This window comes from Mustela nivalis (assembly GCF_964662115.1).
Source record: "Mustela nivalis genome assembly, chromosome: 8".
NCBI classification, from domain to species: domain Eukaryota; kingdom Metazoa; phylum Chordata; class Mammalia; order Carnivora; family Mustelidae; genus Mustela; species Mustela nivalis.
The window spans coordinates 119,460,838-119,477,941 of record NC_139027.1 but is presented as its reverse complement, the minus strand read 5'-3'; the positions used below and the strand labels follow the sequence as shown (position 1 = coordinate 119,477,941).

At 48.5% G+C, this 17,104-nt stretch overlaps 1 protein-coding gene across 22 annotated transcripts in view; it reads right to left on the bottom strand.

The window, feature by feature from the left end:
- DNMT3B (DNA methyltransferase 3 beta) overlaps nt 1–17,104 on the bottom strand; it is a 41,400-nt gene that overhangs the window by 2,407 nt on the left and 21,889 nt on the right. For 8 of the 22 annotated variants that reach the window (XM_082745940.1, XM_082745935.1, XM_082745936.1 and 5 more), the window contains 13 exons: nt 16,026–16,184; nt 13,611–13,718; nt 12,572–12,716; nt 10,538–10,663; nt 10,343–10,387; nt 8,911–8,990; nt 8,498–8,610; nt 7,894–8,077; nt 7,224–7,308; nt 6,091–6,236; nt 5,548–5,638; nt 5,100–5,248; nt 4,296–4,381 (listed from right to left, as the gene is read on the bottom strand). In XM_082745940.1, coding sequence (XP_082602066.1) covers nt 4,296–4,381; nt 5,100–5,248; nt 5,548–5,638; nt 6,091–6,236; nt 7,224–7,308; nt 7,894–8,077; nt 8,498–8,610; nt 8,911–8,990; nt 10,343–10,387; nt 10,538–10,663; nt 12,572–12,716; nt 13,611–13,718; nt 16,026–16,184 — 1,517 coding nt within the window. Of the gene's footprint in view, nt 1–796; nt 916–1,646; nt 1,717–4,295; nt 4,382–5,099; nt 5,249–5,547; nt 5,639–6,090; nt 6,237–7,223; nt 7,309–7,893; nt 8,078–8,497; nt 8,611–8,910; nt 8,991–10,342; nt 10,388–10,537; nt 10,664–11,762; nt 11,823–12,571; nt 12,717–13,610; nt 13,719–16,025; nt 16,185–17,104 lie in introns of all 22 variants that reach the window. The other 14 variants (XM_082745932.1, XM_082745948.1, XM_082745942.1 and 11 more) reach the window with 4 other exon arrangements.

The following is a 17,104-nucleotide window of genomic DNA, read 5'->3' as shown; positions in this document are numbered from 1 at the left end:
ACCCACTCCACTAGGCACTCACCTAGTATCACAGGGCCAGCCCAGCATGTAAGGCTTAGGTCTCAATATACAGAATAACCCATAAGATGAATGTGCAAGGTTATCCAACAGCTTCTTTCAATGGGTCAGAAGTTAATTTTCAGACTAAGATAACTATTGTTAAAGATATAAAACCAGTTGCAGGACTGAAGTATCTGGAATGAAAGTACTCTATCAAATCCTTTGAGACGCAGCCAAAAATGTAAAGCGGAATATTCATAGCCCTCTTCATTTCTAACAATAAGAAAACAGGAAGGAAAAAAGAACTGAAATCAAACAGCTGGTTCTGAGACAAAACAATTAAACTACCAACTTAGCCAAATAAATGGAAGACGACTACAGGCTTTTTGGCTAAGTAGGAACCAGCTTTAGACCAGCAACCTGGTAGAGGGAATCTCCTGAGAAAAGGCCAATGGGAAGTCAGTGGGGTTTTCTTTACCTGGTTCCTCATATGCCCTGGAGGCCCAGCAGGCTAGGGCACGTAAAATGCCAGGGCAGCACAGCAGAAACAGAGATGGTGTGGTCTAATGACATCATGTTTCAGACAGCTCACCACCACCACCCTTCTGCCATTTCTATCAGGAAACTCAGCACTAAGTCTGAAAAAGTATTACTCCCAGCCCCACTAACATAAGTCAGTGAGACCATGCAGAATTAAGGCTAACACCTGCCCATTTATGCTGTGTGCCTTCACCACAAGTTCTTCCCCTTTCTCTCTGCCTCTGAGATTTCCCTCTTCACGTGCAGCCCTGCTCACCTTTCTAGCTCAGTGCACCACAAAACATCTTCTTTGCCATTCATGACAACAGGGAAAAGTTGATTTTTCCCCTGTCTGATCGAGTTCGACTTGGTGGTTATTGTCTGTACTTTCTTTAACTGGAGAACAAAACGACATCATGGAGTGAGCACGGGTTGGAGGGTCTAGGTCAAGTCAAAGCTCTTAAGCACCTAGGGAAGATGGAGGAGGGAGGGCAGGCGGGGGAGAAAGGGAGGCAGGCTCACAGAGGGAATGAGAAAAGGAGAGCTGGAAGTGAGAACATTTTGTGCTTCCCACGAACACCAAGAAGTTAATGAAGAGGAAGGACCAGCCTCACAGAGAACAACAGATAAAAAAGTGACCATAAATGAATCACATGGGGCCAAGAAAACACAAGTTATTCATCGGGCAGGATTAAGCAAAAGTTAAAAATCCACCCAGATTGTGAGGATGGCCCCTGGATTTTGAATGAATGGAACCTAGCCTGATATAAACGTAAGTTTATGGACGTCTTCATATAATTTTAATAGTACATAACTTTTGTGGCAAAAGTAAAATTACTCATTTGTTACTGGGAAGAGGAGTTGCAGTTATCTGTGTCTCTATGAAGTTCTGCATCTGCAACTGGAAATTCTAGTCAGCTTTTCTCATAGTGCTTATTTGTGTAACAAGAACCTCTCCTACTCTGTGCCTTTGCTGTAAGATGGGACAGAACAATTAAGTGGGGAAAGAGGCCCAACACCAGGGAATTGTGGGGAGGAGGGGTAGGAACAAACTGAACACCAAGGTCAAGTCCTTGCTTGGAGGTCACCAAGTGCATATCCAGAGACCATTTGTTAGCACATCTTACCTTTGCTGTCCTATTGAACTCCAAGCAGTCCTGTAGCTCGAGTTTATCATTCTTTGATGCTATCACGGGCCTGGGGACATCCAAAACCCGTTACTTTCTTCTAACAACTATAAAGAGGCCTCGGCTAAGCACTTCCCAAGGTGGGAACGAGTGAGGGACAAAGACTGCAAAATGTCTTCTGGCAGTGACCTTGTTAGAATTACCTGGTAAGAAATGAGCCTGGCAAGAACACAAAACTATACCAAAGCCAGGGACAGACTAGCCCCTTGAGGGGGCAGCCCAATGTCCAGGAGGAAAAGCTCCCCCTTCTCAAATTTTACTATTACTCAGAACCTTCTTGCAAAGAGAATAGGGTGAAGGAAAGCACACTCCTAGTCCGGAGTCCCTACCAGTCGGGCCCCACTGCTCACTGGCCGAGTGACCCAAGCAAGCCAGGCTGCCTCTCTGGGCCTCAGGAGCTTGGATTAGGTCTTTGCAATCTATCTGCTGCTACCAGCACATGAAATCCATGATCTGGTGGCATATGGCTGGTGAGGCAGCCTCTGGGCAGTTTAAGGGCTGACCAGAGGTACAGGTAAGGACAGGAGATGGTTGATGATAACAATAATCCTTATCACTTTCACTATTGAAACCTGCAAATGCAGAGAGGCAGACAGATGCCTGAGAAGGCAAAGGGCTAGAACTTGAGTGGTTAAGCGTTCCAGAGGAGAAAAGTCAGCAAAAAGTCTGAATGTATTGAGATGATGACCACCACAGAAACCCCTGTGTAAGGAACTTCAAGGCCAAAGGGAAATCAGATTAAGAACTAATGATGCCCAAAAGAGAGGCCACTGAATCACCCAAACCATTTCCCTAGATTCTATGAGATTTTCCTGACCTTACCTTCCAGACTAAATGCCTGCCTACCCCCAATCTTGACTCTTCCATGAACCCAAAGGAGCTGGGGGCCAGAGCACAGCCCTAAGTGTGCTGACTGTAGGAATGAGATATACACAACCTAGGCACTGGGTCAGACAGCCGTATTTAGGTCTGTGATCCCGTGATGGTTGGGTCACCCATCCTCGAGCCTGCAGCGCCCAGCTATAGCCCCTAATAACTCAGGCAAAATGCTCTGGAGGCGATGCTGACGACTTTCATCAGATAGTCTACATTCAAGACCTCAGCAAATCCTGTTACTCCTACCCTGACATTACCTACAATCTGATCCCTCCTGTTAAGTTCCACAGAATTCATGAGCTGCCAAGCCCCCAGGGACCCACGCTTGCATTGTGCTGAGTATGAATGTTATGTATGGTGCCTTCTGGGGTCCTCCTCTGAAAACCCACCCTCACTGGTCTCCCCACTGCTGCCCTCATCCTGCTATTGTCTATCCTCCTATGAACAATTAACACGAACCTGAGATGTATCTCATGCATTCCCATGCAAGGACTCTCAAGTGCCACACAATTTGGCCCATACTCAAGGCCTCTGCCTTATTGTCCCTGCCACTCTGGGCCACTCTGCAACACCATTCTCTGAACTGCTCTTCCAATTCACTGTTCGCCATCGACCCTTTCCCTATTCCTTCTGCTGGAATGTTCATTCTTCCCTCAGTCAACTGCATGGCTCCATTCCTTCCCTTAAAGGCCCTGCCAGAATAAGCAGCTTCCCCATCAATTCCTCCAATGCCCCCACCTCCAGCCAGGACCATGAAGTGTACCGTCTTTGCTACCCATCCCCCATTAGCACATCAACTCCAGAGCCAAGACTGACATCTAATGTGTTCAGCACTAAACTGGCAGCACATACAGCAATGCCTGGCACAGTGGGAGAGCTCTGAGCTGCTGAGCGAAGAGCCCCCTTCATCCTGACATGAACATTTTCCATTTCACTGGCTAATTAGCCAAATAAAAATGCAACATACCCAACATAAATCCTACTATCTATTCTAGCAACTTCTCCCCTCTGTTCACACTTTGCTAAATGCCTGAAAAGTTATTATGCTTCCAGCACTTTCTTCTAAAGGAAAAAAAAAATTTTTAAGCTTAACTCGCAATTTGCAAGTCTTGGATGTCATATTACCATCATATTTTCTATCTTAATTAGCAGGTTGTTCCCCTGGAAACCACATGGAGGAGATAATGAATCTTCAGCAAAGCCACTTACTCTGTGGCTTTCAACATGAAAAGACTAATAAAGTTGGGAAAAGCTCCTGGTTAAGGAAATCCAAGGGGACAGGTTATCTCAGCTCTGCCATTGGTTTGGTCGCCATGGGGCTCGTCACCAGGGCTCACATGGTCTAACCACACGGACTTGCATCTCCCAACACGATAGTAACTGAAGAGGTAGGATACGGAAGCATCAGCACTCTGTCCGGACTGTTTCAGCACCAGGCCCTTTTTAAGAACCTGTCCCACGGGCAGAGTGGGAATAAGTCAGGAGACTAATCCCAGCCTCAGATTTCTAGGTCGGTGCCATGCTTCCCAAAAAAGCTTCAAACATGGCACAAGGGATTGTTCTGAATCCCAGGTGGGGGCACTTCTCAGCAGAGCCAGTGCTTTCTAGAAGGTCTGAATGGGTCTCTGAATCACAAGAGTTCACAGTTCGGTCTCACATCATTAGTTATACTTAACTTGGCTGTTAACTGTCCCACCTTAAGCCCCTTGTTACCTGTTCATTCCAGGCAGGTTGCCCCAAAAGTAGCGGGCCCTGTGAGCAGCAGACACTTTGATGGCATCAATCATCACTGGGTTACACTGCAGAGAGAGGGGGGACAGCCGCTGGGAGCCCACATCACAACTCAAATAGAAGCCAGCTGGAGTGGGATCTGACCTGGGTAGGTGACAGGCCCCTCACCACCACCACCCCAGCTGGTTCCTGCCAGCCAGCAGACAGACCAATTCCCCATCAAGAACTCTGGCAGGAAAGGCAGCTCAAAATTGGCATCTGCCAAGCTGGGGGTTCCTGGCTGCAGGAATGCAGAGCTAACAAAACGCAACTTTTGTCACCATTCTGCCAGGTTCACAAAGAATGAGGAAACTGGCCAGTTCTATAACCTCTCCTACAGAATGTAGGCGGCAGAGTTTTGAATAAAATGAAGTGTATAAAAAGCATTTACTAGAATGCTTGATGATAATGTTTCATAATGAAGTGACTGTAGCCCTAAAGTAGCAGTTCTCAGAACAGGGATGAAAAAAAACTCCCTGGAGTAAACAGTTTAGTCAAATCTCCTGAGACCCCAAAGTAGATGATGTCATCATCTGACTTAAGGGGTCTAGGTGAGGTTAGAGATCAAATATTTTCCATGCACTAAAAAAGAATCACCCACATGACTCCATTAGTTTTGGATTTCGCCGTGTCCTCTACTAGGAACCCAGGCTTGCTCCCAAGAGCAGAAACACCCAACCAATCCCCAATGCCAACAGGGTGTTCCCTCCATGTTGTCTCAACAATCCGGACCCAAGATGCCCTCACCTCCAGGAAACGAGAGATGTCCCTCTTGTCGCCAACCTTCATGGCTACCACGTTCTCAAACATCCAGAAGAAGGGCCGGTCGTCCCCCTCCTTGGGACGTGTGTAGTTCAGCAGGTGGTAGAACTCAAAGAAGAGGCGGCCTGTGCCCTCTAAGCCACAAAAGAAGATGGCAGAGGCAGGTTCAAATTCCTCAGCCCACCCGTCCAAACGGACACCACTGGGCTCCCAGTGATTGCCTGACTATAGCCGACACCATACAGCCCCCTTCTACCTGCACTCCTCTGGAAGGACTAAGGACACAGGTATCAGCAGGGCAGTAATTCATTACTATACTATCTCTGAGGAGAGGACATACAACGTACAGAAGGTTGGCCAGACAATAGTTCCTCCTGAGACCAGTCCTTCTCAGCTTTGAGGTGACAGAGGGATGTCTCTTAGGGATGCTCACCATACAGGCCTTTCCTGGCAGGGTTCACATTGGAGAGATCATTGCATGGGCTTCCACCAATCACCAAGTCAAAGGGGCCCCATTCTTCAATCTGTGAGAGAAAAATAGTCACTCTCAGTGGGAGTTGGGGTTGAGAAAACCCTAGGGTTTTCTAGGTTGCGTGGCTGGTTCAGTTGGTCGAGCACACAACTTTAAATCTCAGGGTTATGGGTTCAATATCCATGTCTGGTGTGAACCCTACTGCGAAGAAAAAAAGGAAACACTCCTAGAATCTCACTTCATCAGTTAAGTCTCCCAAATCCACTTCTCACCCAAGACAACCCAATGCCCCAGATTTCCAAAGACCTAAATCATTTTGAATGATTTGCCAACTTGTGGGTCTTGGCACCACAGCTCAATGCAATCCCTGGTTCGCTCTTTTACCAGGACCCTGGGCCCTGTGAAGGGGGCTACGTGGGCATGAGGATGTGTGAGGCTGACGGCATGGAGGAAGAAGGGGTGGTGGGTAGGGCAGAGCCCAACAGGGGTGCAGGCTGCCCTCACATTTCTCTTCGTGATGTTCCTGACGTCATTCACATATTTGATGTTCCCCTCATGCTTCACAGTTCCAACAGCAATGGATTCTTCGCACACCTCAGAGGCGACGTACTTCTCCACTTTGATGCCCAGTTCTTTGAGGACCAAGTACCCTATAGGGTGTCAGGGGACAGGAAGTGCATCAGAGTTGTCCTCCCCGGGCACCCTCCTTCCAGTGATTCTAAACCATCTCCAGCAAGGACACGATGGTCCTCGAGGGAACCCACGCGGATGCCACAGAGACCACACGCTGGCTACACCAATCTCCCTGGATGTTGACTTTCATGAATATGAAATACATAGTAAGTGGCACAGCCCACCATAGGACCTACTGAAATGGACAGGCACATAACTGGGGCCCCAGAACCTACCACCTAGCACAGTCAAACACAGACACACAGACAGGAATCTACACCAAAACCATGTTTAGAAAACACCTCAAGGCCTGGTGGCAGAGGCCAGGCCCAGTTCCCCTAGGCATGATCTGCACCAATACAGATAGTCTTGAAGACCCAAGAAGAGTTGGGGACCACAAAGTAATGACCTAGGGGAGTCATTAAAAGCTGTCAATGATTTCAGATTCTGGACACCAAAGTACACACATTTAAGTACAAATGATGCAAACAGCTCATTTCTACCGCTCCCTGCTATGGGCATAGAGATGTTACTGACAATACATCATAGGGCAGCTTTTTGGATGCATGGAGTTTGATCAGACATGTCCCCCAAAGGCAGCGTACGCGCTGGCCTGCCATGCTTCCTTGGGCCCTGGGCAAGCTGAGAGAAATAGGAGAGAACCAAGAGAGGAGGTATGAGGACCTGCCCCATTCAGCTCCAACAGATTCAACCTTATGGAACAGAAAAATCATTTTCTAAGATACCTGCACATAATAAATAATGCCAACCCGGCTAAGATATACCTGCCCTTAAAAAGGCCTAAAGGAGGCCCAGTAGGTGAAATGGTAGAGAGGTTTGAGGAGAGAAACAAGGAGCCCGTGGTGTTCTCGAAGTGACCAACAGGTCATCCCAGGGATCTTTCTTGGCACTGATGACAGGACACCTGGAGCAGGTGAGCGTCCCTAGATAAACTCCAAACTCACCTGTTGCAATTCCATCAAACAGGGACAAGACTCGAATGGGCCGCCTTCGGGCTGCGGGAATCGCAGGGTATAACTTGGGGGCTTCCTGCCAGGTTAAAGAAGGAGGTCATGGAAGTCACGGTAGAGGGGGTGAGACTCAGCCTCTGGGAGGGCAGGGCTGACCTTCCTCTGAGTCACAAACCCTGTGGCTCTGCAACTTCCTAGCTGGGATCCCCTAGAGAACTCTGAACAGCCATCCTTCCCTCAGACATGGACATAGACTGCGACTTTGATACAGATGCACACACACAAAAACACGATGCCCTACACAGAAATGACCTGGAGCCTCCCTCTGAGAACTGCAGGCAGGAGCCTAGGAAAATCCATTCCCACCATGATTTCAGTGTTATGTCTCAGGCTCCCCTTCCCTCTTCAGCTCTGCTAAGACTAAGGCTTGGTTAGTTCTGTAATCACTTCTTCAGCAGGCCTGGGAACATCCACAGTGAGAGGGCGTGAAGGAAGAGAGAACACTGCAGAAGTCTGACAGCTAGACAGGGGACCAGGTCTGCGGCTCTCGGATGCTCGTCTGTACAAGGGATCTTTCCCATTAACTCTTGCCAACAGACTTGCGGAGTGCTCCAGACCCCTGAAGCTCTGGGCGTGGGTGGTGCAGGGGTTCCATGTGGCTTACGTATTCAAGGCCCGGGTCGCTGGTGAAGAAGGCCTGCAGGCGCACGTTCCAGTCCTTGCGGCGGCGCAGGACACCGTGACAGCGCTGCGGGAGGCACATGAAGCAGCTCCACGGCTCCTGCAGCTTGGCATCCTCCGCGGTGCCTGTGCCCACCAGCACCTCCAGGCACTCCACGCAGAAGCACCTGCGCCCGCAAGCAAGGGAGAAGGACAACCCCGTCAGTAGGCAGATCATCTGTTGGCCCCCCACAGTCCCCCTGAAGATGGCAACAGGCAGCCTGGAACCTTCTTGGGCCCCTTGTGCTCTTCTCCATGGGCTGGAAGGCACAGTGTCGGGAATCAGTCTCCATCAACCTGTCCCTTGAGGACCAATGCGTGAACACACAACCCACAGGCTGGTGCACAGAAAAGCTCCCCGGCACACCCCCGAGTTGGCCTACCTCCAGTAAGCCTTCCCCACCCTCAGGGACCACCACTCTTAGCCCAGCCGTGCTCCCCAATTCTGTCAAGGACACAAAGAGCATGGCCTTGAGGACCCCTTGCCAGGGCCCAGCCATCTTATCAGGGATCCCTCGGGGCTGCAGGCCCAGCCCCGCCCTACTCACCGGCAGCAGCTCGTGTTGCTACAGAGCAGCAGCTCGCGGCCCTCACAGCACACCGTGCAATAGGACTGGTAGCCGTCGTCGTCATACATGTAGAAGAGCTCGAGGAAGCGGTCCTGGCAGCCAGAGAGAAGCGCCTGTGAGAGTGGGGGCCAAGGACCTCCAGGCCCCACTTGTTCGTTGGCTGAGGCCCCAGCACGCAGCCGTGGAACAGATCACAGGGTGGCTCTGGCACCCTTTTCCAGGGCCACCAGCTGGGGTCTGCAAGCCCTGCAGGATGGCTTCGCTGCTGCAGCAGCCAGCCCTTGGGAGGGGACAGCTTCCTTAGGGCCTCCCCTACGGGGACACACAAGTGCTTTCCTGGGAAAGAACAGCAAAGCTGAGGGAAGGAAAGCCCAGAGTCAGGCTACACTTACCCGGCACGTCTGGCAGAGCCCCCCCTCAAAGAGAGGATGGAAGGACACGGGGTTTTTCCGACCACAGGAGAGACAGCTATCTACAGGAAAGACAGGGATGCAGCTGGCAGCACTTACAGCCCCAACACCAGGGCTGAAGCCTGGAGTCTAACTCTGAACAGTTACTCCAAGTGAGCAAACTCACAAGGGTTCCTCATGCTCTCTTTCCTTCAGCACTGCTTCAAAGCTGCCAGCCTCCTTCCAGAGATGGGAAGAGGCCGAAACAGGAGCCCCAAGCAGGAGGTCCCAAACACAGGCAGAGGGCTGGGCATGTTGGACTGGGGCAGGACTCAGAGCCAAGGCCATGATAGCACAGAGACTTGCTTGGGAGGGCCTGGTATGAAACTCTTTTGAGATTCTTTAAAGACAAATCTGGGAAATTTACAATGAGGCCAATTTGCTTTTGTCTTTGTAAGAATTGCCTACAACGATCTCCATACACAGCCACGGGTGTAACTCAGAACAAGGGTTCCCCTTCCTATTGGGACATCGAGCCTGCCCTCACACCAGCAGGCCAGGATTCACTGACATCACTGGTCATGTGGACGGACCCATTATAATGCCTGAGACCTGGGTGCCTGGGTGGTAGAGTCGGGTTAAGCATGGACTCTTGGTTTTGGCTCAGGCAGTCATCTCTTGAGTTAGGGGACTGAGCCATGCCCTGGGTTCCGCTCTCAGCAGAGTCTTTTTGAGATTCCTCCTACCTTTTAAAAAAAAAAAATGCCTGAGACCAAGCACCCCCAGCCAGGCAGCACAAATAGGTGATGAGTCTTGAGGAATGGAAGGATTATGTGTCAAGGTTTCCAGAATCAACAGGAGGAACTGCTCCAAATGCGAGCTTTCCCCAGGGTATTCTGGATCAGGAGCTGTGTTATCTTCCTATCCAAAGTTGAGATAACCACTCAATAAATATTTGTTATTGAAAGGACATCAGTCTAAGGAAGCAAGGGAGAGTCTATTTGTTCTCACACATTCTGAATTCAGTTTGATACATTCTGGGCAGTGTTTCAATTCCAGTGGCTAACTCCCAGCTAGGACAAACAGAGCAGAGTTGGCTTGAGAGACTGACCATGGTGAAATGTGTCTACCTTGAGTCTCAAAGCCTGCTCCAGTTCTTGTTTGGGAAGACCCAAGATGCCACAGATACTGGTTTCAGGTTTGGGGTTCTCTGGGCCAAACTACCCCAACCCCACTGCCTTGCTCATTCACAGGGGCAGAATCAGGCAACGCATTCCACTAAATGCAGCAACAAAGATGAACCCACCCCAACCCGAGGCCAAGGCACAGCTCTGGATTAGACTCCAGCAGGACAGGCAAGCAGGCTAAGCCTAAGATCAACCCTGGGCACTACCCAGGGCGTGAAGGAGAGATCACCAAGGGGAGAGCCCCTTACCTTCCAGGTTACTCTTGTTGTTGCTAACATCCAAAGCCATTTGTTCTGTTGAGAAAAGAGCAGATGTGGCCCGGAGTCAGGGAGCTGCTTTCTCTATCACCCAGGCACACACCCATGCTGAATGGCCCTTTCTGACGTCCACCCTGACTGGAAGGGAGATCAACCCCGCCAGCCTCCTCACTGGCCCATGGTTACCTCGACTCTGGTCCTCCTCTCCTCGGTCTTTGCCATTGTTGTAGCAGTTGGTCTTTAGGCGTTTGGGTGGGGGGCAGTAGTCAGAGGCAGCAGAGTCATCAGCTGTTCGTCTTCTGGTCTTATTCTCTGTGAAAGGTAAAGAGATGGCAGCCAGGGCAGAGGTACGGGGCGGGGGGAGGGGGACCGGGAATCAGGGGACTGGGATAGAACCACGCCATGCCTGGGTGCCCACTGGCATCTGGGCCAGGACATGGGTCCACACTGCATGTCCTACAGCCCCTTTGTGGGCAACTCGGATGAGAACAGAATTCAGAATTCCTCGCTACGTTTTTATAGGGGTTTAAACAGCAATGGGTGCCAGAAAAACAGAAATGGGTGCCAGATCCAACACAAGGAAAATGAGACCCAGCTTCGTCTCTGATGCCAACAGAGTAACAGCCACATGTACTGACTCAGCACTAGATATGACTTGTGTACCTGAGTGACTCCACTTCACCTTTTATCTGAAAATACGCTAAAAAACCAGAAGTGGAGCCCATCAACTGGTTCATCGGGAACTTGGGTCATCCATAAAAATAGATCATCTAGTATTTCTAATGAAAACACCGTAAAAACTAAGCGATCCCTAAGGCCTCAAAATAATAGATTTTGAAAACTGCTCTATAAATTTTAACTTCCAACTCTAACTTTTGTACAGATTGTTAGAAATAATAAAATGCTGGGAATAATAGATTTATATTAATTTCACCCTTTCTTGGTACTTTTTGCAATGTTGTTACTAGACAAAAGTCTATTATGTGGCCACGGTGTATGTATTTCTTTAAGTTCCCATTTACGGTGTATGTATTTCTTTAAGTTCCCATTTCATTTTCATTCAGTCTATAAATACCACCTATGAGGAACATGGTTAAAGGAAATCATGTAGACATTAGAGATCATAAAGACACTTTAGTGACAAAATTACATTTGACAGTGCATACACTATTAGAATTGCAAAACAAAGGGAAAGCAGGAATCCAACTAGTGTATAGAAAAAGCTGGAAGGTGTGCACACCCAATGTTAACCTGGAGGGCAGTTGTGAGGAGGGTTGGGAGTGAAGGGGTGGGTGAGGGCTCAGGTTGACTTAACAGATTGGATTCTTTCCCAGTGACCACTGTATATTCAAGAAATCAAAAGAAAAGTACAGAGAAAACAGTGCATAGTCAAAATATGGGAAGGGAATACCGTATTTCCTTGATTCTAAGTTCCCACTGCCTGCACGACGCACCTTCGACTTATTAACCACTTATATGTTGGGGGGAGGGAAACAAAACAAAACAGAAAATACTATGTTAAATGTATGGATTTTTAAGACAAATTCTGGATTTCGGGCATCTGGGATATCTGGAGTGACTTCTTTCATTAGAGGAAATATGGTACTGGTCAAACCCTTAGGATGGGAGATACCTCTTTCTGAATGGAGATGGCTTACGGGATTGGGGAAGGGGGGGACAGGTTAACACTTCCATGTTTTCTCCAGTGAACACAGCTTACTAACTTTTCCTTTAAAAAAAAGAAAAATACATCAGGGTGCCTGGGTGGCTCAGTAGGTTGGGCCTCTGCCTTCAGCTCAGGTCATGGTCTCAGGGTCCTGGGATCAGGCCCCACATCGGGCTCTATGCTTGGCAGGGAGCCTGCTTCTCTCTCTCTCTGCCTGCCTCTCTGCCTACTTATGATCTCTGTTGGATAAATAAATAAAATCTTAAAATTTTTTTAAAAAGCACCAATGAAGATTCCATCTTGGCCTTATGTTTACTCAAGTTTTCAGAGCAGATTCAACCTAATTACGTGTACCTGACCTTCAGCAGGAAAAAAGTGACTAGGGAAGCTGAAAAAGGCTGGGCTATTTGCTTTCCCAGCTTCCCTAGGGGTTCAGAGTGACAAGACGCCTAGGGCTGACAGGAGGGTAGGTGGCAGCGGGGGATACCTGCATCTCCCAGGAGGGTCCCCCACCAGCAGCAGACAGTGGGTGCTGCCCAGGGACCCAGTCCCACCTGGTTGCTTGTTGTTTGGTTTGAGGCCCTCGATCCCAGTGGGTTTAAAGCCCCCATGGGCCCACTCTAACATGGGCTTCAGCTGATCCTCCAAGGAGTCTCCAGGATTGCTGGGGAAAGTTTTGCCAGCCCGCACCCTGGCTTTCTGCGGAGATAAAGAGGATCTGATGAACAGGGGGGTGGGTCCTAGCCAGGCCAAACCCAGGGACTCCCCCAGCGGAGGCCTGCATTCCTCTTCACACTGGTCCCTTTCATAGCCCAGCAGCTGTCCTGAGCTGTGGTATGTGACAGGGAGGAGGGGCCTGTTTAGGGAGACAGGCAGGAGGCCATGGAGGGGGAATTAAGTCTCTCCATGTAGATACCAAACATGATCTCTTCCCCATAGGGCTGTGAGTGCTCAGTTCCCTCTCAAAGGTCAGAAGATCGACAATAGGAGAAGTACCAGCCAGCATGTCTCACCATCTCTGAGAAGTTTCAGATTTCTGGTTTTATTTCCCCAACTAATTTAGCTGGGGAGGCCTCAAGTATTAAGTCCTATTTCAGAGACACCAAAGTTTTACATGTCTAATTAACCATAGAGACAGGCTCATGAATGCTGGACCAAGGCCACGGACCATTACATTTCCAAATCAAGGCAGAGGGAGTGAATGACAGGCCTGAGGTCAACGAGACGAAGCAGCTGGCCTCAGCTGCTCTCTAGTCTTGACCTCGAACCACACCACTCAAAGGAAGGAGGCTTTGAGGCCCTGGAAAAGCTTATTCAGAGATAGGAATATTGTCTCCTGCCCCAGAGGGTTCCTCTTCCCTCCGTCAGCAAGCACGGAAGCTGGGGGTAGTGCTAGGAACTCACGGGAAGTCTCAAATCCCTACCTTTCCTTCTTAGTCAATGGGCTCCTGTTATGTTTACATACACTTTCTCCTTGGTGGCTCTGCCCCCCCGCTACCACTGGGCACACTGGGAACTGAGGTGGCTTTCTAGAAGTCTCTCACTTTACCTCTGTTCTCAGGGTCAGGCCCTCATCACCCACTACCATGTTACCTCCAATGCATGGTACATGGCCTTCCTGTAAGAGACCAGCTTATTGAAGGTCGCCAGGTTGAAGTGCTGACTGAACAGCCCCAGGGCCACTAGCTTATCTGCAGACACCTAGAAAAGAAAGCCATCATCAATATTCATGTACAGCCTGGGTCTGAAGTGTCCTGTGTCTCTCCCAGCTTTATTCCTGCAGATCAAGCTATAGACTAGAAAGAAAAGCAGAAAACAAAAACAGGAGCACAGCCTTTAACATACCCTATAGCCAGAAGCATGGCGAACATGACACTCCAAGTGGGAGAAAGTAGGATTCTCCCAAGGGATATGATCAAACGTGTCCTTTATTTGTATATATTCTAAGATCCACGGACCCACAGGGTTGTTGATATAGGCCCCTCTCAGTCTTGACATTAACCATGGATGGCCCGACATTGGTGCCTTTGCACGTGTTCTTCCTTCCTTCCAGAGCACGATAAACAGCTGTGATGTAGGCTTTTATTAACAGAATTGATTTAATACACATATTTTGAGAACACTGCTGGCACAGAGTGAGCAGTTTTTAGTTACTGTGATTTGTTGCTATGTGCCTTCCACTGGGGCTAAATATCCCTAGTCCACAAGGCTCATACCCGACTGTGCACAAACACGTTAGGTTGCAGATAGGACAAGACGAAACTGGTGTTCAGGGACACTAATCAGCCCTGAAAGCCATGTGACCTACCACTCCCCTGAGGGCTTGCTTATTCTCATGCCAACCTCTGTTTTTTTTTTACATCTCTCACCTTGACCTCCCACAGGGGCTATTGCCACCATTTATAAGAACCTAGGGATCAGGGGTGCCTGGGTGGCTCAGTGGGTTAAGCCGCTGCCTTCGGCTCAGGTCACAATCTCAGAGTTCTGGGATCAAGCCCTGCATTGGGCTCTCTGCTCAGCGGGGAGTCTGCTTCTTCCCCTCTACACGCCTGCCTCTCTGCCTGCTTGTCATCTCTGTCTGTCAAATAAATAAATAAAACCATTTTAAAAAAGGAAAAGAACCTAGGAATCAGCGAGGTCGTACATAGAAATGCAGGTGCTGTTCTAAGCGCTAAACTACTCTAGGACAATAGCCCAAGCACCAGGAACTGTGTGGCAATCCTGTACTATTATGCTAGCAGCCACACAAGTCATCCTATTAGCATCAGACCCTGTCTTGCAAAGCTCAATATAGGTCTCATTGGGCCAAAGCAATTACGAACAATCCATGTCTCTCTCCATTTCACAGAACTCATGGCCCACATCCCTGCAGTTAGATGCTTCAGGGAGAGCAAAGGCCCAAGACATTTGTCATCCTGCTCCCTCTGCTGGCCAGGCAAAGTATCCACATGCATTCTACCTGTCAGGCAAGACTCCATGCCCTCTGGGAGTGTCAGTGTGTTTACAGCAAATCCAAATCATGGTGGAAAAAGGTGGAAAAAGAACCTCAATTTGAGGTTCCTGAATCCCACAGATGTACTGGGATGGTTCTCTATTTCCACATCTGCCTCCATCCCAACCCAGCTTGCTACTGTTCCTCAAACCTTCGGATATGAAGGTGGGACTAACATTTCGAAGAGACCATCATCACAGGCTAAGGATTGCCTGTGCTGTTCTCATCACAACCCGAGATCTCAGAATGTGCCTTTGACAAGGTTTAAGGAACTGCCAGATTCATGTCCAACAAACAAAGCTCTTACCCACAGACTTTCATCAAGAAGGAACTTAAAATGTTTAACAAAAACAAACAAACAAAAAAACTACAAAGTTTAGGACACCTAAGTGGTGTGGTTGCTTACACATCTGACTCTTGGTTTCGGCTCAGATCATGATCTCAAGAGTCATGAGATCAAGCCATGGTCCCGTTTTGTGCTCCGCTCTTGTCCCCAACCCCCACATTCCCCCCCAAATAAATAAATCTTTAAAGAAGAAAAAAGCTTAATACCAATAATTAATAAACCCTAAAATCAGTTGTCTTCCATGCCCCTAGGCCTGCCTCTCCTCCCATGCCCCTCCCGACACCTCTCAGAACAGATCACCTTCCTGTCTCTTCCAGGCTTTTCCCAAAGAGAATCTTTGAGTGTCTGCCCAGGAATCCATCCTGGTGACTCTGCCCTGAGAAATAAATAAAAACCAACAGAGCACAAGTGGCTTCAGAATACTTTCCAGCTCTTCATCTCCTGTAAAGTGTAGACAGACTAAGCTCTGGGTGCAAGAGACCCTATATGTCTTTTATGTCAGTTAACAGGAAATTTTTGTCCTTCCTAGACACAAAGAGTCAAAGAGTCTCACCCATCTGAAGAAACAGTCACAAGACACGCATCTTAAAAAAAGTCAAGTATACAAGGAAATAAAGGAAACTAAGGAAATGGGTCTGTGGCCCATGAGAGCCTGCCTGGCCCAACTCACCTCAGAAAACTTGCCATCACCAAACCACTGGACCCACCGCATGCCGGACATGGCCTGGCGCTTGGAAGTGGCCTTCCAGGACACCACCATGGCAGGCCACCAGGAGAAGCCCTTGATCTTTCCCCACACTAGATCCCCTATCCCGAACTCTTTCCCATCCTGGAAAAAAAAAAAAAAAACACATGAAGGAATCCCAATGAGACAGATCACCTGGGCCAACGAAAAAATCTTTCCCACCTCACTAACCCCAAAGGCCACTGCCCCTTGGGCCAACTTGGAGCATTACTTTGAAAAAGTAAGAAATAGGAGAGAGAACACCTTGAATAAATATGTAAGGGGTCAGTTTGATTTTTTGACAGGAATGTGGGATTTATTAGAATTTGTGAAATTTCCCCTTTAATTTGGGAATTAAAGATGTCAACTTTATCATATTTGGGAATCATATTTGGGAATCAAAGATGTCAACTCAAAACACAGGAAAGTAAGATAGAGTTAAGTCATGACAATCACCTGGGTTTTTCCACCGAGGGTCTAACAGGCTATTCCAAAGCCATTAAAAAGAAAATTGTAGACACTTGCACACAAAAAGCTTAACCATGAAATGTGAAATGCCCATGAGAAAAAAGTTACTCAAACAGACCTACAATCTGATAAACATAGGAAACAAGATTTCTCTGCAACAGGTGTCCACACAGGGTATGAACCCGGCTGTGGAGTGAACCCCGCCCACCAGCTAATCATGGACAATACACAAGATTACAGAATACAGGGGACCACAGACCTGAGAGAGGGCTCTCCAGCTCCTAACAAAGTAACTAGGCTACAACTGTACATAAAACATGAACAGAATCACACCACATGTTACATATACAAACAAGGCACATGTATTTGATGGTACAAATATGGGACAATCAGAAATTGATTCATCAGGTGCTTGAATTACTACTGGCAGAACAGCAGGATAAAGGAAGTAGACATTGCATATGGAAAATCTGCAGGCTAAAGAAATTCAAGTATTACAACAGATGTGAGCCCTCCCCCCCGAAAAAGGTAGGAATAACGCCTATGGGTAAGCGTGT